We start from the raw sequence: 25,352 nt of genomic DNA on the forward strand, positions 1-25,352 counted from the left end.
ACCGCGAGTCAAGGCGCCATGAGACAATCCCGTCGTGATGAGATGAAAACGTCATGAGACAAACGTCATCACATCCTCCTGGAACCGGGAGTCAATATTCTAAAGTTTATCATATGTAAGGGCTCTCAAGGACGACAGATTCTAATGGTAGTGGTTGTACATGAGAGATTCATTCATACAGGCTCAACAAGCCTTGGATTCAGTTTTTCTCTTGTGTCAGTTTCCACTACCTCAAGCCTTGGATTCAGTTTTGTCTTGTGTCAGTTTCCACTACCTTCCAAGCGGTCTTCAATAGAGGGACATCACAGCAATGTCGGCTAGAGCTGAAGTACTACGGGAAGGGAAAAGGGAAGGGAACGAGGCCAGCCCCGTCGACGATGTGGATGTTGAGAATCACCTCCTCTTTGAGGTCTGTAGTGAAGTTGGACGCCAGGGTATGCCATCCTCTCCTATTCAACCTGACCATCTTGCCGTTTTGTAATAAGAGACCGGTCTACTAACATCTTGGCGAAACAGTTGGCGGTGTTCATACAGTTCTCAAGACGAAAGCGTCTGTAACAACACCTAAATACGGCGCCCGCTATACCTTAGTTGGGCGGCTAGTCTGCCAGACAGTAAGTGTTTGCGGTAAAATAACTTGAGAATAGCGTTTAACTGTTATATACCTAGAGAGCGAGCGAATTCAGCCCGATGCAACCGCCTTCACGTGAAATGGCGTGTGCCATGGAGGCACTCAGTAACGACGGCGTCAAGACATTCTACGGAAGATGGCTTATCGACGGCGATCCACGTGTCTTGTTGATGGATGTAGAGGCAGCCTACCCATTTTTCGACGAGTGGAAACATGATTTTGAAAACATCTCGGGCATCTTACTGCCATCTGACGACGATAAAACCAACGATGCCATAACTTTCGGATATCTTGTCACTAGGTTCTTTAGAGAGGTAATATGTTTCTACATAACTCAGGTTGACAGCTAAAGACTGACTGTTTCACCCCAGTTTCTCAATCACGAGAAAAACAAAGCAGTTATTGCCCAGTTCCATGAGTGGCCTAGTGCGCTAGGAGCTTTCTTAGCTAAAGAGGAGAAGTTCACCTTGGCAACTATTTTCACTGCGCATGCAACTGTCCTTGGCAGAGATCTCTGCGACCGGGGGGTGGATCTCTACAACGTCATTTCATCACTGGACGCAGACGCCGAAGCCCAAAAGTCTGTCGTGTACCACCGCCACGGCATCGAGCGCCTCGCGGCCCAGTCTTGCGATGTCATGACTACGGTTTCTGCGATCACGTCCCTAGAGTGTGAGTACCTACTTGGGAGACGTGCAGACACGATTCTGCCGAATGGCCTGGACCCTACCGCGATATCCTCCCCGGCCAATAGCTCCGCCCTCGCCCTACGGCATAATATGAAATTGAGGATACGGGACTTTCTCCATGGCAACTTCTACGGCCAGCTTGACAGATTTGATGCTGAGAAATCCCTGTATTTCTTCACAGCCGGCCGCTATGAATTTTCTAATAAGGGCGTGGATTTGTTCATTGAGTCCCTGGCGGCCCTCAACGAGCGACTGAAGACCAGTAAAGATACGATGCCGACCGTCGTAGCCTTTATCATTATGCCAGCCGAGGTATCCACCATACCAGCAGAAGTGCTGCATCGCCAGGCGACCCTCAGAACTATCCAAGGCGCACTCGAATCCATCCAGCGGAGGATAGAAAAGAGACTTTTCGACCGCACCCTTGTGTGGAAACCGGACTCCGCCCTGCCGACCGAGACAGAGCTCATCAGCGACGCGGATAACGCAGCGCTCCGACGCTGCCTCTACGGTATCCGTATTGATGACGTTCCCCCACTTGCAACCCTTGATATCATCAATAGCCATGAAGACCTCATCCTCAATCGCCTACAAGAAGTCGGGCTACATAACGACGCAAGCGACAAGGTAAAAGTAGTCTATCACCCGGCCTTCCTCAGCCTATCGAGCTCAATCCTTCCCCTTGACTACGATGAGTTCGTCCGCGGCACTCATCTTGGTGTATTCCCTTCCAGGTACGAACCCTGGGGCTATACCTCTGCTGAGTGCCTCGCTAAGGGCATTCCCTCCATCACCAGCAACGCCTCGGGCTTTGGTAACCATATAGAGAACGTCCTACGGGGCGTCAGTGGACCGGAGCATGGACTGTACATCATAGACAGACGTACAAAGTCGTTTGATGAGGCGGTCGAGCAGACTGTTGACTGTATGTACCGGTTCTGTGAGATGAACCAGTGGGAGAGGGTCGCACAACGGAATAACGCCAATCGATTAGGGCAATTCCTCGACTGGAACGAGTTGCATACGGAGTACTCGAAGGCGAGACTGATGGCTTTGCGGAAAAGGTATCCTCAGGCGCGGTATCTCGGCGACGAGTGTAAGGAGGTGACGCCGAAACGGCGTCCGCAAATCAGGCAGAGGAGTGAACTGAGTTTTTCGTTCCCCCCCAGGCCTATGGCTGACGTTTAATTGCTTGGTTCGCTGCATTTATTTGTACCAAATATTCATACCTCCTCTACTGTCACGAGAGGCTGCCCAAGAACACTGAAGTCCCAGATGTGCCACAACAAGAGAAACGACGCCGCTACTGCTTTATATTAAGTTCTTTGTTACCAATAGCCTTGCCCTAGGCAGACATGGTAAATGTACATGATGTATGTAACTGTAACAGGTGGTGCCAGCTACAGGCATACCGGAATGGACAACTTCCTTAGGTCCTTGAAGAGTTCAAGACTGGGGCACAAGCATTTCTTGAGGTATGAAGGTGCCACAAGAGATTGGCGAAATCTGTCAGATTACCCGATTACAAGAAGCATATACTTGAGCAGCCCGGTCCTTCAAAGCGATTGATATGCCCTTCAAACTTGAGTCTGAACAGAAGAGCCTACAGCTGTAGGATCTTGCCTGTTGGTAGACATCCGTTTCGTGCCCTAACTAGGTGTCCTCCAGCTTAAGTCGATTGTCCCATGTTTATTTAAGGCGTGTAGGGTGGAACCTCATGTTCCTCTGTGATGATTTTGACGTCTTTTCCTCCAATGAGTACGCTACCTTGATACCGTCGCAGTCAGCCTTCAGATATAGCTACTGCACGAATTCTTTTTTCTATCGCGACTACCCTGAGACCCAGTCTATAACTGTTATCCTACCATTTATTACTTTTTTTGCAAAGTGTCACAGGAAGTCCACCTCATCCGTTCTTACCATTGACTCCTCTAGGATACCGGAATTTATACGTACGCAAATACTCCGGGCTTTTGCTATCACCGAGCGTTACGTTAATCTCTAGGCAGGTACTGGGATCTCTAACCAGTTGGCATAGCCCCATTCCTTTGTCAGATATCGGCAATTGATCACCACATAGTTCTGCCCGAGCTACGCCACCCGACTCTGACGGCATGTGACAGCATATACAGAAGCTGATAATCTCATAGTAAGAGCACCGGTGTTCAAATCAAGATTTTGGAAGTCTACGGAGAAATTACCAGGCGGCTGGGCTTTGGGACCAATATTGCATGTCGATCGAATCGTATCGACCTATTAGCTTACTAGCCTTCTTTGAGGACACTGAAAGTAATGCTATCCAGACGCTTTCTCAATTTAATCATGTGTTTAAAACAGGCTTTAACTGAAGCATTGTCGTCTTGTGCTGATTTGATGAGATCATTGATGACGACATGAAACATTCAATTGGGCCACAACAAACACAATACACTTTATTTTGCAATAATCATGATGTACCACAGTACTACTCTGGTAAGGGGCCGGCCATTTGACTCAGACTCATAGACAGGGAGGTGGCAGTAAATTCAATGGCCTCTCTGAACACTAAGGGCACGTATTACAAATGCTTTTAGCATATATACTAGCTATTTGATATATAAATCCTAGTGCATCTCCAGTAAACTACTTAATAGGGTTCTATCCAGGCACCCGTGGTCCTTGACTCAGGTAGCTAGTTACCATGTTTTCTACTAGCACGTTTGCCTCTAAGCGGCTGGTACTCACTCTTAACCGCCCAGCTCACCGATATTTTCAAGCTTCTGCCTGCCGCTATATTGCCCACATGCCTATGATCTCTGACGCCATTGTCAAGGATCACCGCGAGCTTGAGCAGTACTACAATGAGGTGATCGGCTCTACCGACTCTGACCACCAGCAACGCTATGGCAACCAATTTACCTGGGAGCTTGCGCGGCACTCGGTTGGCGAGGAGCTCCTTGTCTATCCTGCTTTCGAAGAATATCTTGGTTCCCAAGGCAAGTCTATGGCAGAAATAGACCGTAAGGAACATCACCGAGTAGGTTTTTCCTGTCTACGTTTTTGGTTAGCGTGAGACTGGGCGCTGACGTTAGATACTCTCTCAGGTGAAGGAACTCCTCAAAGAATTCCAGAATATGAGGGCCACTGACTCTGAATACGTGCCTAAATTGAAGGAGATTTGGAGACCACTATACGAGCATATGAAGGAGGAAGAGGATCAGGAGCTTCCTATGCTTGAGAAGGTGCTTGAGGGGGAGAAGTCAAGGGCTCTGTCAGACGAGTTTGACAAGACAAAGGCGTTTGTGCCCACACGGAGCCACCCAAGTGCTGGGGAGAATCCGCCCTTTGAGACTGCCATGGGGCTGATGACAGCTCCGATAGATAAGGTTGCCGATGTTTTTAGGAAATTCCCTAGTAATAAGACGTGAGCCTTTACCTACCCTCCTTGTACGAGGATAGGAATGTCGGCTTGTACCCAATAAAGCACTCGCAACTGTACCCAACGACTACCCTGTCGACGATATCACCGACTGTGAGAGCGGTGCCTACTATGACTTCGTCCAGGAGCGTTCAGGCGGGGATCCGGAGGTAATAAAGAATGCTGCCGCCGCTGCCTCGCCAGCTTAGCGGCACAATTCCAGGATGCTACTGGCATGGGATAGCAGTAAGCCAGATGCAGGATTCTCTCCTGTGGAATCGTACTCGAAACTCTATCCTTTAAGCAAAAAGATCAATGATATAGTGGAAGAGGCCGATCCCATGAGTGTACTTGTCTGTCGGAGATGGATGGTGGGGATGCAGAGAGCACAGGTGTGTCTCTTTGTATTCGGCGACTTCAAGCGACTTCAAGCCCGTGTCTGAGGGTTATGATGATTTGTTCACATGTATTAAAACGGACAACTGTCGGAGAACACTAGTTGTTCTGACATCTCTGGGAAACCGCAGCAGGGAAGGTGGCGCTGAATTTCTCGGTGGACCTGGATGAATCATGAATCGACGGTAGATAACGATCACGGAGATGAGGAGACGCTGGGTCCCAATGGGGGTCGTATATATGTTACAACTTAGTTGTGGGCGAGCTATGGTACATATCATTAATTCCATATCTTGTGGAGACTTGATCTCTTCATACGGAGTGAGGAAAGATTTTCTGGTAGAAGAAATACAGCTAGTTCCCTCTCTTATAACGGGCATCCTACTCCCGCGGCTAGGATTGTGCGCGATTGCAAATGCAAGACCCTCCGAGGGAGGTGAAATTAGAATAAATTCTACAAGCGGAACATGTGTTAGATAACCCTACAGCAGGCAATAAGGTAGGACATTCTTGAAAGCCCCCGAGAGATAGCAGCATATTGCCGCGATGTACTTTAGCATAACCTATCCCAATACCGGGTCACGGCGTCGACACTTCCTGGAATTCTAAGTCGTGATAAAATGCCATTTTCTACGGATTTGCACCAATGTCATAAAGGTTTATTTCCTTCTACGCTGTTCTGTTCTTTTTGGTTTCGATTCGCTCTCTATGTGCGGCACCAGACCGTAAGTTCAGCTGGAGTTCTGTTCTGTCCACAACTGTGACGTCACAAATAAAGCACACTTATCCTCGTATCAGAATATTCGCCGATAACTATTTTTTGAGATTAGCTTAAATTCACATTTTCGATGGGGACAAGCATGCGAATAAGACGAAGAAAGGACGCAAGGTGAAAGGGGACCAGAGGATTCTAGTCCCGTTCTCCGCCGCTGTGGACATGGTGTCTGGGAAGAATAGCGAGGACGGGCTTTCAGACAAATCGGGTACCCCAGAGCCAGGGGAGGAATACCAGGAAGGTTCTACGGTAGAGCCGCCAGGTCTATACGACGGGGTTACTGAAGATGTCGCTACGGAGGTAGCTGGGCCTCACGAGAAGGCGCATGTCGGCGGCGATGTTTTAGCAAGAATGTCTGTCCGCAGCGGTACACGAGTTCGACCACCTCAGAATGTGTCCGAGGTAAACGGGAGCGTGGGTGGCGAGAAGGGATGGGCGGAACGTATTGGGGAGAATGAGGAAATGTTGGAGAAGCGGCGACAGGGGCTAAAAGAGCTAAGGAGAAGGATCTGGTGAGGTTTTCCGCCAGGCGAGGAGTCGTGTTTGGGTTTAACATCGATGGAGGAGGTTCAGATGAGATTGGATCTAAAGTAGAAGAGCGAAGGCTATGTGAGGCGGTCATGAATGGGCATGTTGTGGAGCCGAGTTTTGCAAAGGGAGATTGGGCTATACGCCGGAGAGAGCGACTTAATGTCTAGCTTGTTAGTCTTCGTCGGGTAGTTCAAGAGTGTCATTTTGTCTTACGAAGGCTGGAATAATTGCCGAGCAATATTCCACACAATCTACCCCTGCAGACGCCCTGTCTTCCGTTTCCATGGAAGACGTATTGTAAACAAGAGGGTCGTAAGTCAACTGCACCTCCGCAGGGCTGTCCTCAAAATTTCGCGACATCCTCGGGAACAGGCCGTCTTTAAATGATTTCCAGTGGGCGGGTTTCGATTAACGCCGGCTTCAAGGATATACCCCTCTAAAGAACCTGTATATATAAGACGACAACCTTCATTACAACATGATCAAGGTAAATCTTGACGATGCCAACTACAAATACCTTAGCACTGCCTCTCAATATATCTGGGGTAATTCCTTCCCAAAGCAATATTGCCTCCGCCTATATACCATGACGTCAGTATTCCTACCATTCCTCCACCCAGTGGTCCAGAATAGTACTTGGCGCCCTGGGTGACATAACCTCGAATCCGTAGATTCTGGGGGTTATCTCCATGTTTGGTGATATTAGGGGGGCACCCTTCAAATACGGTTCTATGTGATGGTCACCGGTAACTAGCTAGATGTCCTGCAGGAGAACTATGCTGTGGTACCATATACGGCATCGAGGCGTTCCACCTCTATCAAATAATTTTCTTGCCTGTGATGAGCCATTGGGAACTACTTGACTGGAGGGCCGCTTTTGTGTAGATTTACTCTTGGAATATTACTTGTAAGTTATCTCAGCGGGGAAGGTGGGTGGAGAAAAGCAAAGTCGTAGGGAGGCGGCGGTCTATCGCCGATATAGGTAAGACCCGAATGAGAGAGACTCGGCTGTAAGCGGGAATTCACTCTTGAAATGTTCATGCTGCAAGCTGGACATCATAAAACGATCATTATACCCAGAAAAGGGTGTCGATCCTTACAGAATTAATACCGAGCTCACTCTGTCCACCAATTGTAATATTTCACGTGTGAATAAGCGAACTCGGCGGTATTTTCCAACTGGATTTGTGAAACAGTATTATCTCAAGATACTACGTGTGTTTGACAACCACCGTCATCAATCTTGAATTGCCAATTGAAAGATATCGCTGACGTCACGCTGGTGAAACTGTGTGAGTTTAACGAATGATACGGTAGAGAAAGCACGCTACTTGCTACAGTAAAACGCGGAGATCAACTGAGTATACAAACCTACTATAGCCGTGGAGGCCTACGCAATATATCTTTCGTTAAACTTGTAATGGATCACACAGCTTCACCAGTGTGACGTCAGCGATATCTTTCAACTGACAATTCAAGGTCGATGACAGTAGTGATATAGACCGGTTATATTAGAACAATGACTGCGAGGTATGGTATAAAAAAGCTTACAATAGCCCCGTCAGTTTCCATTACTTTCTGATACACTCTTCCTACTATTCCAATCTATATATTGGTTATCCATCTAAGCAGTAACAGCTCAATATGGGTCACCGGTCTCTGAAAAGCGTCCAGCGAGATTCGCTTTTTGATTTGACAGGGCACGTTGCCCTTGTCACAGGTACTGTTTTAAAGAGATTTCCTCACAGCAGCGACTGCCTGAATTCCCCTGGACGGTCTAGCTAACGATAGAAACCCCTTACCTTAGGCGGTGGTTCTGGTATCGGCCTCATGATCGCCCAGACATTTGCTGTCAACGGCGCCAAAGTCTACATCACCGGTCGTACGAAGGAAAAGCTGGAAAACGTCGTTGCCACTTACGGCAAAGAGGTTCCAGGCGAGCTCATCCCAGTCACCTGCGATGTGACTAAGAAACAAGCAATCTCTGAGCTCTATGATTATATCTCGAGCCGCGAGAAGTGCCTCTGCATTCTTGTCAATAATGCGGGTATAGCGGGGTCCAGGCTAGACATCGATGACAAGAAGAGATCTGCAGACGAGTTGAAAGCCAGGATGTTTAGCGCGGACAAGTCCACGTTTGAGGACTGGGAAGATGTCTACCGTGCAAATGCGGCCTCGACATACTTCACAACATCAGCATTCTTGCCGCTCCTCCACCACAGCACCGAAAGACACGAAGGGTGGTCTGGAACGGTTATCAACATCGCCAGCGTGAGCGGAGAGGTTAAGACAGGCCAGCATCATTTCTCGTACAACGCGTCGAAGGCAGCTCTACTCCGTCTAACCCGGATGTTGGCCACCGATATCGTGACGAACGGCCTCAAGATCCGTGTCAACAGCATCTCGCCCGGTCTATTTCCGAGCGAGATGACAACCGGGGGAAGCGATGAGGGTCAGAAGAGCCACATGCCCAAGGAGAAGGGAAGCAACTATCCTGCTGAGCGACCGGGGAAGGAGGAAGATATTGCAAGTGCAGTGCTGTTTTGCGCCGTAAATCAGTTTGTCAATGGGCAGAAGTTTACGGTAGATGGAGGCCTGTCGCTTGTTGCCGGACAATGAACGTTCCCGTTTATTATCTAATTTTGGGAAGGCGAAGGCCGCTGCAAGTTCGAAAAACGCACAGCATACCGCTCTAGTAGCTTCAAGACTGGAATCCTGAGATTATTTATTACCTCGGTTGTAGTCAATCTCTCATATTAGCCTTGGTTGCAAGGAGCCCACGAGTGAGCAGGGTACTTTTAACATGCTAGCCGAGCAAGTCATCCCATTGCCGCACGCCTGTGTCGGTCTCGCGAGTTATCGGGGGAAAGGCAAGTGCGTGAAGTGCCTCCAGCTGGTGGTAATCTTGCAGAGCTTCTGGTAATGGCGTATGAAATGTAAGATCATCTTACCGACCTTACAGTGTCGGACTCAACTACTCGCACTGAGCTCGAGGCCCAGAAGGGGACCGAGGATAAGTTAGACCCCCCCCCCCATGGAAGGTCATCGAGGAGATGCCGTCATATTCAACTTGAAATCCCCGTGAGACATGTTTACAAAACATGGGGTCATATTTACGCAGTATTGGGAGATATAGATTACGTGCTGATATGATCTCAGAGATGAATTTCGGCTTCGTCACGACGTCACGTGTGAAACCGATGTTCAGTCGTATCTTGGCTTCTAGGCAAGGTTGAACGCGGTATCCGTTGTGAGCAAACATGTTTGCTGATGCTGGATTAATAAGAGCGGTTCTAATTGGCTAATCAAGGGAATCTCGGCGAAGCTGTTATAATTTAATGACATCATAGATGTAGAAACACGAAAACACGAACATTGGTTGGCCGCGCCGTAGTCATTATGATGCTCATCGAGGCGCCCTCGTTGGGAAGCCGCCACATGAAGACGGTTAAGAATACCACAGCTCCCGTTGCCTGAGCTTGTGTTGGACTCTTGTGTCGACACCGGTTTTGAGTATCCTATAATGAGGTTCTCGACACTTTCTCGAAAGTCCAACAGTCATTTCACAGTCTATATTTTTCCGAGACGAACCATGGTGTCTTCAGCTATTCCCGTAGACAAGCGGTTCGAACAGACCTCCGGCGCAGCCAATTCAGTGTGGGTACACAGAGATGACTACGCCAACCGCCCCAAGTTCCAGCCCTTGAACACGGACCTGAAGGCGCAGGTGTGTGTCGTCGGCGCAGGTATTGCGGGCATCTCCACCGCCTACGAGCTCGTCTCGAGCGGCAAGGATGTTGTCATGTTGGAGGCTCGCGGGGTGCTCTCGGGCGAATCTGGCCGGACGAGCGCCCACCTTGCTAATGCGCTTGACGACCACTACATCAACATCATGAAGAAGCACGGACGGGAAGGCGCGCAGATCGCTGCCGACAGCCACACGTGGGCGCTGAACCACGTAGGCGACGTTGCGAAGAAGCTCAACATTGAATGCGAATATCGACACGTTCCCGGCTACGAAATCTCCATGTACGAGCGGGGTGACAAGGGACACGAGCAGGACATGAAGCAACTCCAGGAAGAGGCCGATGTTGCTAAGTCGCTTGGCTTACCTGTGCAGTTCCGCGAGGATCTGACTATCAGCGGGTGGAATGGCAAGCCTGACCAGCGCGGCGGAGCGGTTTTCGCTGGCCAGGCCGCTTTTCATCCTACTCAGTACCTTGTTGGTCTTCTACACTGGTTGCAGAAGCAACCCAACTTTAAGTGTTACACCTCGACCCGGGTGATGTCAGTCGAAGAGCGGGGTAGCAAAGTCATGGTCAAAACCGAAGGTGGCTCCAGCGTCGAGTGCGAGCAGGCTGTAGAGGCGACCTGCGTCCCGTTACAGAAGTTGAGCGTCGTAGCGGAGATGCAGTACGACCGCACATATGCGATTGCCATTCGGGTGCCGAAGGGGAGCATCGAGGACTGCTTTATTTACGATTCGGCTGAGGCGTACAAGTACGTCCGACTCACCATGTGCGACGATAAAGACGACTACGTTGTCATCGGAGGATGCGACCATAGGGTTGGCCAGGAGAGTCCCAACGGGCGCTCTGACGAACTCGAGAAGTGGGTCAGGGACCGTTTTCCCCAGGCCGGTTCCGTAGATTACAGGTGGAGCGGCCAGATCTACGAGCCGGCGGACTATATGGCCTTGATCGGGCTTAATTCCGGATGCAATAACGTCTACATCGTCACAGGAGATTCTGGCAACGGACTGACTCATGGCGTCCTCGGCAGCAAGCTGATCTCCGACTTGATCGAGGGGAAGGACAACCCCTGGAGTAAGCTTTACTCGCCGAAGCGGTTTGCCTCGCTCGCCAAGTCCGTGCCGACCATTACGACGAATGCGATGACGATCAACAAGGAGTATAAGCGGCTGTTGCAGACCGACATCAGCGACATTGAGGATTTGGCCCCCGGTTCGGGCGCGGTGTTGAACCCCACACTCGGGAGGCCCGTTGCGGCCTACAAGGGCGAAGATGGGAAGGTTGTCAAAATGAGCGCCCTGTGCCCCCACATGAAAGGTGTTGTCTGTTATAACTCGGCGGAGATGACGTTTGATTGTCCTGTTCATGGAAGCCGATTCTCGAATGAGGGACTGTGCTTGAATGGGCCGGCGAAGGCCAATTTGCCCCTGGCTTCTTGAAGGGAGCATACATGAAATTCTTTCGACGAGGAACGGAGAATAGTGGAACTTGTAATTTTGGCCGTTCAAGAGAGGACTTCTCGAGCTCGTCAAGTGACCGGCCGGGACAAGTAGGCCATGGTGTAATAGAAAGCAGGAAGAGCCCATACAGAAAACCGGAAAAACATATTAGGCGGGAAAATAATAGGGAAACTTAATAAAATTCCTGTGGAAGTAACGAGAGGATGGATGCAAGTCTTAGAATGTGGCTGCCCAACTGCCCAGACGACGGGATTTCCGTCTAGGCAACGGATAACCAGATATTCCAGCTGAAGGGATGTGAGACAACCTGGTCGCCAGCATTGACACTGCCCGCTTGTTCGGCCAGCCTCTAGTTCGAGAGTGCCGTTTTGTCTCACGATGATTAGAATAGTTGCTATAATATTATCCGACTTTATTTTCCCGAAGATACCCTGACTTCTGTTCCCATAGAAAAAGGGGTTTTCCTCTACTACTTCCCCTTTTGAAGTTCTCGCTTCCGGAGTTCGCGATGCCGCGCTTGGCTAGATGTGCCCCATTCTAACGGCTGAATGTATGTGCTTCATCCAATATTCGTCTAAACTCTGGAAAGTCGACAGTTGATGAGAGACCCACCCTACCAACTTCAGATGAGGCGCCATACCAGTATTAGCATGCAGAAGCTTCTTGTTGAAACCAACCCTAAAATTGGCACCCCGATTGTTGTCCCAGAATTCATGACCACAGAAATTATACCGAATGTAGAGGTATATGGTCTTGGTCTCGAGATTTGCCATATCCGGCAGCCCGATGGCGAATGTCCATCGGTCATTCCCAGTACCATGTACTCGACCTGTATATTCGGCAGCGACCTCGGATGTCGTCACCCAGTGGTCTAGTGTGAAGCGGCAGGTGTCAAGTTTATGGTAGGCAAGGTTGGCGACGGCGACGGAGCCCTGTAGTGACTTATAATCCTTGGACAGCCAGAACCCCTCCACTTTGACAGGTGCCGAGTTGCGATCGACATCTTCGGCCGGGAGGATTGATGTATTGAGTTCCATTCGTAGGGAAGCGATCGGGGTTTTGGGGATCTGTCTTCAGAGACTGGGCACGGGTATTCTGCGTTGTTGTCGAGATTCTGGACCGGACTTGGCCTACCATTGATGGCGCACGGACGATCGACTTGACGGAACTGCCGAACATGCTCAGGGTGGGTATCGAAATGGACTGTTTTGGCGAAGGCTGGCTTATTGGGCATGCTCGAGGAATGTCGGTGCAAAGATGTGTGTAGAGTAGGGCGGACGAGCTCTCCCGACTTCTTACGGGGCATGGGAGGCTCTGCCCGCTTCTCAGCATCTAAATATTCTTCAGAGCTTGTTAATAGACTTCCTAAAAGACTAAAAGAATAGCATGAGCATTCTGCTGTGATCGAGTCCGAGAGGAAGTCTCTGTAATGCGCACCGTCAGTTAATACCTCCGTCTCAGGGAGAGTTTTTGCCGGGGGGCTCTCCTTCTGCGAAAGGTTAAGGCCCCGTGGTCGCTACCGGACATAGAATCCGAAGAAATGATCGCGCTAGAGGCAATACGTACGTCCAAGGCCAGTTATCGGGGGCGGCGATTGTCGGATATTCCCACCAGCAGCTATGGACTCTCGGTTGTCTGATGTGCCAGGCGGAGTGAGAAAGTTACCCGAACTGTCATTGCCTCGCCTCTCCACACCCAAAGCGGACAGGGTTCTCTGATGTTTCGTCGAATATGGGGAGGATCGCGGTAGAGTGGTTCTAAGGGCAGGCTCCGAGGATCTCCGTCCTGAATTGGGCGTACCAGGAGGTGAGGTGGAAGTGGCCGATCTAGATGGCGGAGTATAAGGCATCGCCAAGGCGTGGCGCCTGTCGCGTTCGAGGCGTGCTCCAATTTATAAGTCCTACTAATCGATATATGAGGGATCTACGGATCGTTACAATCTAACGGACTATTGTAGCTATTTAATCCACAGTCCTTTACTTTATACTTAGCCTTGTTTTTCTTTCCTAGATAGTAGTCAATCCAAGTCATTATCTAGAATACTTGATAAGCAATCTTTAACATAGTGCTTACTTCAAACATGAACGCCAGTCTCACCTTAGAGCAAGATCACATTACATCAGATCGTGGCAATAGTTAGATGACTGCATCAGTAGCTCACTGCAGATTCTTGGATGGATGAACAGTAGGGTACAGTTCGTGGATTTTGAGCATGGTATGCGATTGTCAGATGAAAGTGGAGTGAATGCCATCCATGCCTGGACTGCTATTCATACTGTTTCCTTACGTATATTGTACCGGGGTTTCCTGGTCATTTGGCCTGAGAAGGATTTAGACTGGGCGGATAGTGATGTCTTCACAAGTCTGGCTCGAGAGCAGCTTGGCACTTTTCACTGCAAGTTGAACCTACACTATATCAGTTTCGACTTGGCTCACTCACGTACACACCAAGAGATCGCAGTATATACCAGCTAGAGGGTACTACATTAAGTGTACACAGCGGGTAGGACACTCCATCGCATTGTAGCATGTGAGCAGATGACGATCAATACGTCATTTTAGGTCCACTATATGACATCTTCCTCAATCATGGCTCATCCCGATGTCATTATCTTTCCTGTCAACCCTCAAATCGGGCAGGTTACAATTGCAATTACAAGAAGAAAGGCATATGAGTGCTCAGGTTAGTCTTTATGTACATACAGGCTTGGTCCTTGTGCTACACGCCACCGCCCTGCATACGTCCGTACATAGATGGAATGATCATGACAACAATGGGATGCAGATAGAGTACGAGTGACGAACTGGCGGAAACCGCCGGTGTTACATCTTCGCCACAATTAGCTATTCGCACAACCTGTAAGAATTATACAGGCTTTATATAAAGAAGGCAGCCTCGTTAAAATCCTGGAGACCAGGAGTCCATGTGCCTTCTTCCTGCAACTTAGTCACCAAGCAGAGCTGATCCATCAGTCTCAACAAGAAGATGTCGAAGAATTTGCGGTCACAAGCCGATATCGCCAGCAACCGCGACGTGCTAGGCAACGCGCCAGAGGGCCAAGTTCAAGATGACTCCTACACAATGGGGAATCGCAACAAAGAACCCATCCCAGTCCTCAAGGATGATGCGGTGATCGAAGACCCGGTCAAGCCCAGCTCAGCTGACTCCGATGAGATGCTGGGTGAGTCCTGTGCCCTACAGACCTGATATTCATTATTAATACTTGCTTATAGAGCGAGACGAAGCGGAAGCAATCGACAAGTCGAACATTATGAAGGATAAAACTCGCCATGCAAAGCCCAGGGGCACTTATCAAGAACCGGACGATAAGAAACTGGGGATTGCAGATTGAGGAAGCTGGAAGAAGGGTCTTATAATGTGAAGTCTGTCATAAACGATCTTGACGAGTGTATTACAGAAGAGGACCACTGAGCATCAAAGGGCCGGCGGGCAAAGTGAAGGCGGGATAGTAGCCACAGGATATATACAATAGGAAGAAGCACGATTTCATAGCGCAAACAAACGTCGCAGATTGTTTTGACTACAGAAAGGTGACCAAGCTTCAAGAGTCGTCACACCAGCACCCCTTCCTAGGCGCCCTCGTAATCTTCGTTTCCAGTCTGGCGAGCCTTCGACACACCGCCCCTATGTCCAGCCTATTCAGCTTTCTAACTTCCCCTACCCTTGGAGGCGATGTTGCGCTGCCCAGCCAGTCAGTAGAGGCCCTGCACGAAAGGCTTTGGATGTACCTGCAGAGAAGGTGTTTGGACATGACTTAGTTGATCATCACATCGCCCTGGCGGAGAAAACCGCCCAGCGAGTGACGGCATGTAGCGAAGCCAGTAGCGTCACAGTGAAGCATCTGTGCCCAAATTGGGTTTTCGTGAAGTCTACGGAGAGATTACCAGACGCCTGAGCTTCGGAACCTAATCGAAGATCGATTGCCTTCTGTAAGGAGGGAGTTTATGGAAAAGTGATGCAAAGAACGTATCAGCTTTTCCTTGTCTGAAGGACCAGGAACGGAATTCATGTTTCTTACGCAAACGGAAAAAGATCGTCCTCATGTCATCGCCACCAACAGAAAATACTGTACAAAGTCGTCGACCACACGCTCCGCCAATTGTACAAACCGCGCGTATCTTATCGCCTACCGTACTCGCAGGTGCATCCTTTCTCTTACGGCCGGGGCGCCGACATCTACGTGACATCCACCGACCAACTGGTCCATGTCGTCTAAAGTGCTAAATTGTAGATAGACGGACCGGAAGTTGGTAATATCGTAGCTAATATCTACTTGAGGTCCATTATCTGTCGGACAGAGTCAAACGGCATCCACGCCTAGTGACTGGATGTAGTCGAGTTTCGATAATAATACTAGGGATATCGCCAAATCCATCTCCAATTTCGTCCTTAAAATTTACTAGAAATATCTAGTAGACCACATTATGCTTCCACCAGATCCAAGGTTCACTCGTGGAAGCCTGTTTGTTCTTTGCTCTACTATGTTTGCTGTAGGTGGTGGATAATTGAATCAAGGGGATGTACTTTGCTAAAGCGGACTACTAGCCTCTTCGAATATAACGCGAAAGAGTAAATTATGTCTGCGCCTGATTTTATAATAACAGCTACTGTCTACGAGTTTTCCTATACTATACGAGGGATATAAGATTATAGATATAGAGAAATCTCGCTTCTGGACTGATTGCTGGCGCTAGCTAGGCGAACCCCCAAATTACAATGTGTTGCCACTATGATTCAATTGACGTAAAATCTGATGCTACTAACACGAAGGTGGGCAGTGCGAATTCGGCGCCAACCATCCAACCAAGCAGGAGTGAGCTTGTAGAGGATGCGATAGCGATGGCGAGGGCTTATATCCTAAGTAAAGAGTAAACTAAGGATATAAAGGATATTATATATAGCTCTAGCCTTATTAGTAGAAAAGTAGCTATAATTTAAAGAAATAATATTAAAGTCTATTTACTAAATATAATACTATCTAGTCTATAACTTATTTTTAATAAAATTAAACTTAATATAATTAATTTTAGAAAAGAAACTATAAATATAGAATATTATAGCTACACTTAGCTAAAACAGAAGGCTAGGTAGTTAAAACTAATAGAAAAGGATAAACTATAGAAATATACTAGATTATAAAAATAGTAGATCACCTATACTTATAGTAATCTAAGAGTAATCTAGATTATATAAGATTATAATAAGCTAAAGTAATTTAAAAAGAATTTAAAAGAAAAATATCTATATAAACTATAGGTTCTAGTATATTTCTATAATAAACTTAAAGAAGATATTAAAAGTAACTTAATTAACTTATAGAGATAGGTTAACTATCTATATAGTATTCTATAAGCTACTAATCTCTAAGCTTAGAAATAATAAAAAGTTATCTTTAATACCCTAGACTATATTAATTAATTAAAAAAGACACTTTATAGTAAAGACTTATGAGTAGAATTTTAATAGCAAATTAATAATTTAAAAGAATATATTAGCTTTAATAAAGAAAAACTTACTAAACTAAAAGAATTAGCTAAGTCTTAAAAACCTAAGTAAACAAACTAGAAATAGGAAAACTAGTTTACTATTCTACTAATTAGCTATTATATTATATTTAAAAAAAAAAGAGAAAAGAAAAATCCTCTAAGAAATTATTAAAAAACTAGAAAAGAAAGTATTCTAATAGATTTCTAAAGTAACTAGGAAAGAACTAGACCTTAAACAGTTAAAATAAGAAATAGTATAATACCTACTAAACCTAGAAAGTACTACTAAATAGTAAACCTACTATTTATAAATTCTAAAAGACCTTAAACTAAGAAACTTAGTAAAATAAATTAAATAAATCAAATAAGACCTATAAGAAGAAACTTATAAGTAGTTAGAATTAACTTAAAACTTAATTAATAATAAAGAAAATATAATAAAATTAAAAAGAAAATTATAATTATAATATAAAAATATAAAAAAACTATAATAGCTATTAAGTAATCTATAAAGACAATACTATAATAATATATTATTAGTTACTAAAGAAGTTACCTAAATAATAAAACTAAGATCCTTAAAAGATATATAAAAAATAAATATTATAGAAAGATAATAAATCTACTATTTAAAAGTACTAGTTACCCTAGCAGGCTAAAAATATATAGCCCTAGTAAATAGTAAAGTATAATAAAATTTTATTTTACTTATAATTATTAATAAATTAAAACTCCTATAAATTATAAAGAACTAGCTATATACTCTAAATATATATAATAGAATACCTATCAAATATAAAGGTAGAATTATAAGTACTAAGATTATATACCTCTATATTACTATTACTAGAAAAATCGATAATATCTCTTTTAATATCATTAAAATAGTAAACTACCCTATTATACTAAAAATACTATAACTATAGATAAGAAACCTATAGATTAACTAAGTAATTAATTAGCTTATTTAAAATAAGACTAAGTAAGACCTAGAAAATAACTTAGCTTCTAAAAAATATTAACTAAAAAAATTATCTTTAAGTAAACTAAAAGCCTTTAAAATAATAATCTACTTTAAAATACTTACTATAAAAAATTTAAATTACCTATTAAAAAGAAGAAAATATAAATAAGTATATATAATAAAAGCTATTATAAGCTTTAAAACTAAACTAATAGTAAATAAGATACTATAATATATACTAAAGAAATACTAAAAATATAGTAAAATATTTACTAAAAAATTAAATACTAGACTATCTAAATATAGCTAATAAGATTATAAAATACCCCTAAAAGAAAATATATAACTAAAGTTTATATTTATCTATAACCTTAATAAGATATAATTCTAAACCCTAAGAAAGTATATTAAAAAAATACTAAAAAAAGAATATATCTAATTATTAATATTACTAAGTAGATATTTTATTTTCTTTATATTTAAGAAAAATAGTAAATTATAGATATATATAGATTATTAATAACTAAATAATATTATTATTAAAAATTAATATCTACTATCTCTAATTTCTAAATTATAAAATAAGTTCTAAAGAATATAGTAATTTATAATTTTAGATTTAAAAAAAGTATATAACTTAGTTTATATTAAAAAAGATAATAAATAGAAAACTACTTTTAAGATATACCTAAAGTACTTTAAATACTTAGTTATACCTTTTAAATTTACTAATACTCTTATAAGCTTCTAAATAATAATTAACTATATCCTATAAAAATATTTAAACTACTTTATAATAATATATCTTAATAATATCTTTATCTATTTAAATACTCTTAAGGAATATAAAAAATATATATATAAAGTTTTCTAAAAACTATAAAAAGTAAATTTATTAATAAAACTATCTAAATATAAGTTTTATAAATAATAAGTAAATTTCCTTAGATATATAATCTAACTAGGAAAGATCTAAATATAAGAATTAAAAGTTAATGCTATCCTAGAATAGCTAATATTAATAAATATTATTAAAATTAGAAAGTTCTTTAAATTCCTTAACTTCTATAAAAGATTTCTAAAAAACTATAATATTAAAATATAAGCTCTTATAAAACTTACTAAGAAGAATAAATTATTTAAATAAGAACCTAAAAAATAGGAAGTATTTTAAAAGGCTAAATAAGCTATATATAAATACCCTATACTCTACTAAGTAGACCCCTTAAAACCTTTTAAGTTAGAAATAGATATATTAGACTATAGCCTAAAAGTATAATTAAAATAATAAGATAAAAATAGTAGACTTTACCTAATAGTATTTATATTAAAAAAACTTAATAGACTAAAACTATATTATAAAATACCTAATAAGGAATTAATAGTTATTATTAAAGTATTTAAGAAGTAAAGATACTATCTAATATACACTAAATACCCTATTATAATCTACTTAGATTATAAAAACCTTATAAAGTTTACTATAATTAAAAAACTTAACTAATAATAAGTATATTAAACTAAAGAACTATTAAAATATAATTTTAAAATTATATATATTAAAAAGAAAGAAAATAAATAAGCTAATATACTTAGCTAGCACCTTAACTACTTTTAAAAGATACTAAAAAAAGTATAAATAATATTATACTATAATAAAAAAAGTAATTTATAATAAATTATAATTAGCTACTAAATTAAGTAAGATTTAAAACTCCTCTAAGAAATTAAAAAGAAATAGAAAGAATATAAAATATATTATTATAAAGATTCTTTAAACTATCTTAATATAAAGAAAAGAAATAAGTTATAATATAGAGATAAAAAAATAATTATAATTAGTAGCCTTACTAATTAAATCTTTAAAAGGATATATAAGTCTATACTATATAGCTACCTAAACTTTAAAAAAACCCTCTAGATTTTCTAAAGAAATTACTAAATAGACTAAAGCCTTAAAACCCTCTAGTTTATTACTAATATATATAAATAATATACTTAAAATAAAATATTATAATATAAACCTTATAGATTATTATAACTAATACTAATACCTAAAATACTATAGTAAAAAATTATAATTAACTTTATTATCAAGCTACTACTATTAAAGGACTTTACTATAAAAGTTAAATATAATAATATTATAGTAGTAGTAGATTAACTTATAAAATATATTTACTTTATACTTTATAATAAAGTAATATAAGTATTTTAATTTACTAAACTATTCCTATAAATAATAATAATTAACTATAATTTACTAAAAGAAATTAACTTTAATAGAAAAAAATTATTTATCTTAAAATTCTAATAGAACCTATTAAATAAAATAGAAATCAACTATAAGCTATCTATAATATATTATCTAGAGATATAAAAATAAGTTAAATAAATAAACTAAATATTAAAAATATATTTAAAATACTATATTAACTAAAAATAAAATAATTAAATATTACTATTACCCTTAGTTTAGAGGGCTTATAATACTAATATATTAGAAAGTATAAAGATATTACTATTCTATACTAACTATAATATTAAACCCTAAGTAAGATTTAAACTAGTAAAAATTAAAACTTAGACTAAGTAAACTATCTTTATAGTAGATAAAATAAAGGAATTTTATAAATAGTTAATAAAAAAATTATAATTTATTTAGTAATAAATAAACTACTATATAGACTAGAAACAAATTAAAAAACTAACCCTTAAAAGGGGAAGCAAGATCTAGTTACTATAAAAGAAACTAAAAACTAAAAACCTTTAAATTAAAATTATATAACTAAATAATAAACTAGATTATAAGAAACTAAGACTATTCCTAATTAAATAAAAAGTTTTAGAAGTTAATTATAAACTAAAACTACTAAAAAAAATAAAAAAATACTTAATTTTCTATATAATACTACTTAAACTAGTATATAATAATATATTTATAAAAGAGTCTATTATAATTAAACCTAAAGAAGATATTTAAAATACTAAGAAGATTTTTAATTTAATAAATAATAATAATAGAAAAGTTAAATATTTAATTAAATAGAAAAATTTTAAATATAATAAAAATATCTAAAAGCTTATTAAATACCTAATAGAAAGCTAGTAACTTCTTATTATATTCTACTAGAAAAACTTAAACTAATTAAAGAACCTAAGTTTATAAAATTATCTTTTAAATCTAATAAAGACTAGTTAATAAAGTTAGAAACCTTAAAAGACTAAAGATCCTTTACTATATAAAATTCCTAGATAGAAAAGTAGATATTATCTTCCTTATCTAAATTCTAAATCCCTCTCTTAAATATTTCTAAACTTTTTACTTTAATATTCTTCTTTAATTAATAGATATATATTAGATAATTTATTATTATAAATAATTATATTTAAAAAATAAATAATACCTTCTTTACTTTAGCTTCTTCTTTTTCTAGTTTTCTTTATTTTTATAGGAAATAGATAATTAGAGAAAAGAATTAGTAATTAAGATATAGTTTAGGAAGAAAAAAATTTATAAATAAAAGCTATATAAACTCTATTATATAATCTATCCTATTATATATACTCTATATATTAAGAAAACCCTTTACTTATTATATATACTTTATTATTTTTAAAATTATATAATATAAAAAAAATAAAAAAGAACTTATAAAATAAAGAATTAATAAATAGAAGATTTACTTATAAGTCTTTAAAGATAAAGACTAAAGAAGGGGAGGTATTATATTATAGCTATACTTAGCTAAAATAGAAAGCTAAGTAATTAAAACTAGTAGAAAAAGTGTCCGACCACGGTATTTTAATAAAATAAATATTTTCCTTTTAAGCTTTCTCTAGATTATTTTAGCTTATTATAATCTTATATAATCTATCCTATTATATATACTTTATTATTTTTATTTTATTAAAATATTTTAATATACTATTTATAAAATATAAATAAATAAATTTATTTATTTATATTTTATATAATAATAAATTAATATAATTAATAGATATTAAAATTTAAAATTTTTTATTAATTATATTAATTTATTATTATATAATTTTAAAAATATATTTTTATATTATATATTAAATAAATTATAATTTATCTAGTTAATTAGTAAAAATAGTAAAGCTTTAAATATATAAAGTAAAGACTTAGAAGAAATTAAGGAGATTATAAATATTAAGGGGATAAGTATTAATATTAATAAAAGTAATAGTTTTTTAAATTTCTTTAGAGATCTTATAATAAACTTTTTTAAAATTAATATATTTAAAAATAGTAAGATAATACTAGATTTTATAGGGATTATTATCTTAAATTTAAAAAGTAAAGTAAAATTAAATTAAAAAATAAAAATAAAAGTAAAAAATAAGAAGAAGTAAAATATATATTAGACTTTATATAATAATAATAATATTAAAATAAAGTTATAATTAAATAGTAAAAAATATATCTACTTATTAATTAAGTTTTTTTAAAAGTATAGCTTAAATAATATTATCTATAAAATTTTATAAAAAAAAATAAATTTATTTTTAAAAATTTTAATTAATAAATACTTTTACTATAATAATATTACCTATAGGCAATAAGGGAACTTAGACAGAGACAGGCTTCTCCACACAGTCATAAGTCAAAAGGTTATTCAGAGTCCAGTTATAGAGGTAATAGATTCTAATTACAGAATTACTAGTAAGACTTTAGCTTAGAGAACAAACTCTGATCATTCCCAAGCTTCCTTCTTTATTCCCCGAAAGCTTTACTATTCCTTCAGCTATCTACAGCCTACTTCTTAGGTTTTGCGATTACCCCGCCCTAGCTCCCAGCTAGGCTAATCACTTTCATTACTTCTTCCTCTAAAGCTAATAATGCTTTTAGTCTAGTCACAGTCAGTTCAGAGTTCTCACCAAGCTTCCCCGCAACACTTCCTACAGTACCCTTCAGTAGTTACAGAACTAGCCTTCAAGTCTATTCTAAGTCCTCTCCAGCAGTACTTTTTATATTTACTTTAAGCTTATAATAATCTTTAATAGCTTATTAAGCTATAATATCTAATTAAAATATTAAAATTTATTAATAAATTCTAAAAAGCTCTTTAGAAATCTAAGAAATAAAGAGTTAGTATAGTTTAATTAATAAAAGAATAGAGATTTAAATTTTATAATATATTTTTCTATTAGTAGAATAAAGTAAGTAGACTTAACTAGTATTTATAAATAGATAAAAGCTCTAGGGAAATTAATAGTAATTAATAATATAGTAAAAGTAAAGCTTTACTTTAAAGCTTATAAGCTACTTAATCTTAGGATTATAAGTAATAAATAAGTTATTTTTAATAAAGTAAAGCTAAGATATAATTTTAATTAAAAAAAGGATTATAGATATTTTATAATAAGTTAATTAGTTTTAATAAGAAAATATTATTAAAAGATTAAAGATAGAAATATATAATATCTTAAAAGGGAAATAGTTATTATTATAAAATAGAAAATAAAGATATATATAGAAGAAAATTTCTTTAAGAGAAATAATATAATATAGTAAAATATTTATAATTAATAAATAATTTAACTAAGTTTTATAATAAAAAGCTAATCTAAATAATAGAAAATATATATATTATCTAATTTTAGAGGCTGTAGGGGATAGAATAGTAAATAAAAAGATAAAAATTTTTAATATAATAATTATCTTAATAATAGTTAATAAAAAGTTAATATAATTATATATTAATAAAGTAAAATAATATTATTACTATAATTTTATATAACCTAAATTACTTATAGATTAGCTTATATAATAACTTTAAATAGTTTTTCTATTATTTTATTTTATAAGTTCTCTTTTATTTTACTATTAATGGATAACTACTTTACTTTACTACTAATAGATAACTATTTTAATCTTATTATTAGTTATATTTAAATTAACTACTAGAAAGTCTTAAAAGATAAACTAGATATATAGTAGAATTTATAGTTTATATAGATATTTCTCTTCTAAGCTTTCTTTAGATTACTTTAGCTTACTATAATCTTATATAATCTAGATTACTTAGACTTATAGTAATCTATAAGTAATTTAGGTTATATAAGATTATAGTAAGCTAAAGTAATCTAAAGAAAGCTTAGAAGAGAAATATCTATATAAACTATAAATTCTACTATATATCTAGTTTATCTTTTAAGACTTTCTAGTAGTTAATTTAAGTATAGGGGTATAGTTATACTTAAATATATAAACTTTAACTTACTTCCTAGATTTCTTATATATATTAGATATCTTAATTTAGTAAGTTACCTACTAGTATTTCTAGTTATCTTAAAAATATTTAATAAGCCTAGTTTTTAAAAAATCTCTTTTTTATTTTAAGAATTTCTTAATATTATATTTTTTATTTTTAAAGGCTTTTATATATAGCTACTATTTATATTTAAGTAGACTTTAAATAATAGTAAAAGATTATATATTTTATTTAATTATTTTAAAAATAAGATTATTAATTAAGTTCTTAATAATTAAACTTAATAATTATTTTTTAGAACTTAGAGGTAGAGTAATAGTAGAGGTAGTATAGAAAACTAAAGCTTATTTTTCTTTTCTAGCTAGAATTATTATATTAAAGTACTAAGTATAGGAAATAGATAAGAGCTTAGTTTTATAAATTAGTAAAGTATAATTAGCTTAGTAACTTTCTTAGAGGGCTTTATAATTTTAGAGCTTTTATAAAAGTAAAGTTTTTATTTTATTAGCTTATTAAAAATATTAATTATTTTTTATTTTAATTTAATAATAAAAATTAGTTAATTAATAAATTTAAAGATTATTAAACTTTTTAAAATAGCTTTTACTAGAAAACTAATAATTAATAAGTATAGCTAACTAGAAATATATTTTAAAGCTATTACTTTATAAAAATTATAATTTATAATTTATTTTTTAGTAGTTTATAGTAATTTAATTTTTTTAGATTAAATTATTTTTTTAAAATTTAATTTTCTAATTAATTAATATTTTCTTTTTCTTTTAATAGTTTTCTAGATAAGCTTTTAAACCTCTTTTTCTAAGCTCCTTTTCTTTTATATAACTATTTTTAGATTTTTAATTTTATTTTTAAAATTAAACTTTATTTTATATTATATAAAATATCTTTAATTAACTTTATACTTTATTAAGCTATTAAATTTTTTAAAAGTAAAGAGGAAAAAAGAATTTAGAAAGATATTAATAAAATTATTAAAAAAAATAGAT

At 37.9% G+C, this 25,352-nt stretch overlaps 4 protein-coding genes and 1 pseudogene across 4 annotated transcripts; all 5 read left to right on the forward strand.

The window, feature by feature from the left end:
• Positions 1-310: 310 nt before the first annotated feature.
• Positions 311-2,508, forward strand: SAPIO_CDS1676 (Glycogen [starch] synthase; the record flags this gene model as incomplete). The annotated part of the gene is made up of 4 exons (XM_016784892.1): positions 311-434; positions 517-614; positions 670-945; positions 1,003-2,508. The coding sequence occupies 4 exons, from the start codon at positions 311-313 to the stop codon at positions 2,506-2,508; spliced, it is 2,004 nt and encodes a 667-aa protein (XP_016645649.1).
• Positions 2,509-4,102: 1,594 nt separating this feature from the next.
• SAPIO_CDS1677 (uncharacterized protein) lies at positions 4,103-4,926 on the forward strand (the record flags this gene model as incomplete). The annotated part of the gene is made up of 3 exons (XM_016784893.1): positions 4,103-4,336; positions 4,404-4,713; positions 4,784-4,926. 3 exons carry the CDS (start codon positions 4,103-4,105, stop codon positions 4,924-4,926), a joined length of 687 nt encoding a protein of 228 aa, XP_016645650.1.
• Positions 4,927-8,063: 3,137 nt separating this feature from the next.
• SAPIO_CDS1678 (uncharacterized protein) lies at positions 8,064-9,038 on the forward strand (the record flags this gene model as incomplete). The annotated part of the gene is made up of 2 exons (XM_016784894.1): positions 8,064-8,139; positions 8,227-9,038. 2 exons carry the CDS (start codon positions 8,064-8,066, stop codon positions 9,036-9,038), a joined length of 888 nt encoding a protein of 295 aa, XP_016645651.1.
• A 973-nt stretch (positions 9,039-10,011) lies between these two features.
• SAPIO_CDS1679 lies at positions 10,012-11,610 on the forward strand (annotated as a pseudogene; the record flags this gene model as incomplete).
• Positions 11,611-14,617: 3,007 nt separating this feature from the next.
• Positions 14,618-14,984, forward strand: SAPIO_CDS1680 (uncharacterized protein; the record flags this gene model as incomplete). Its single annotated transcript, XM_016784895.1, has 2 exons — positions 14,618-14,813; positions 14,866-14,984. The coding sequence occupies 2 exons, from the start codon at positions 14,618-14,620 to the stop codon at positions 14,982-14,984; spliced, it is 315 nt and encodes a 104-aa protein (XP_016645652.1).
• Positions 14,985-25,352: the final 10,368 nt, after the last annotated feature.

Source organism: Scedosporium apiospermum (genome assembly GCF_000732125.1).
Source record: "Scedosporium apiospermum strain IHEM 14462 chromosome Unknown SEQ_SAPIO_0066, whole genome shotgun sequence".
Lineage (NCBI taxonomy): Eukaryota > Fungi > Ascomycota > Sordariomycetes > Microascales > Microascaceae > Scedosporium > Scedosporium apiospermum.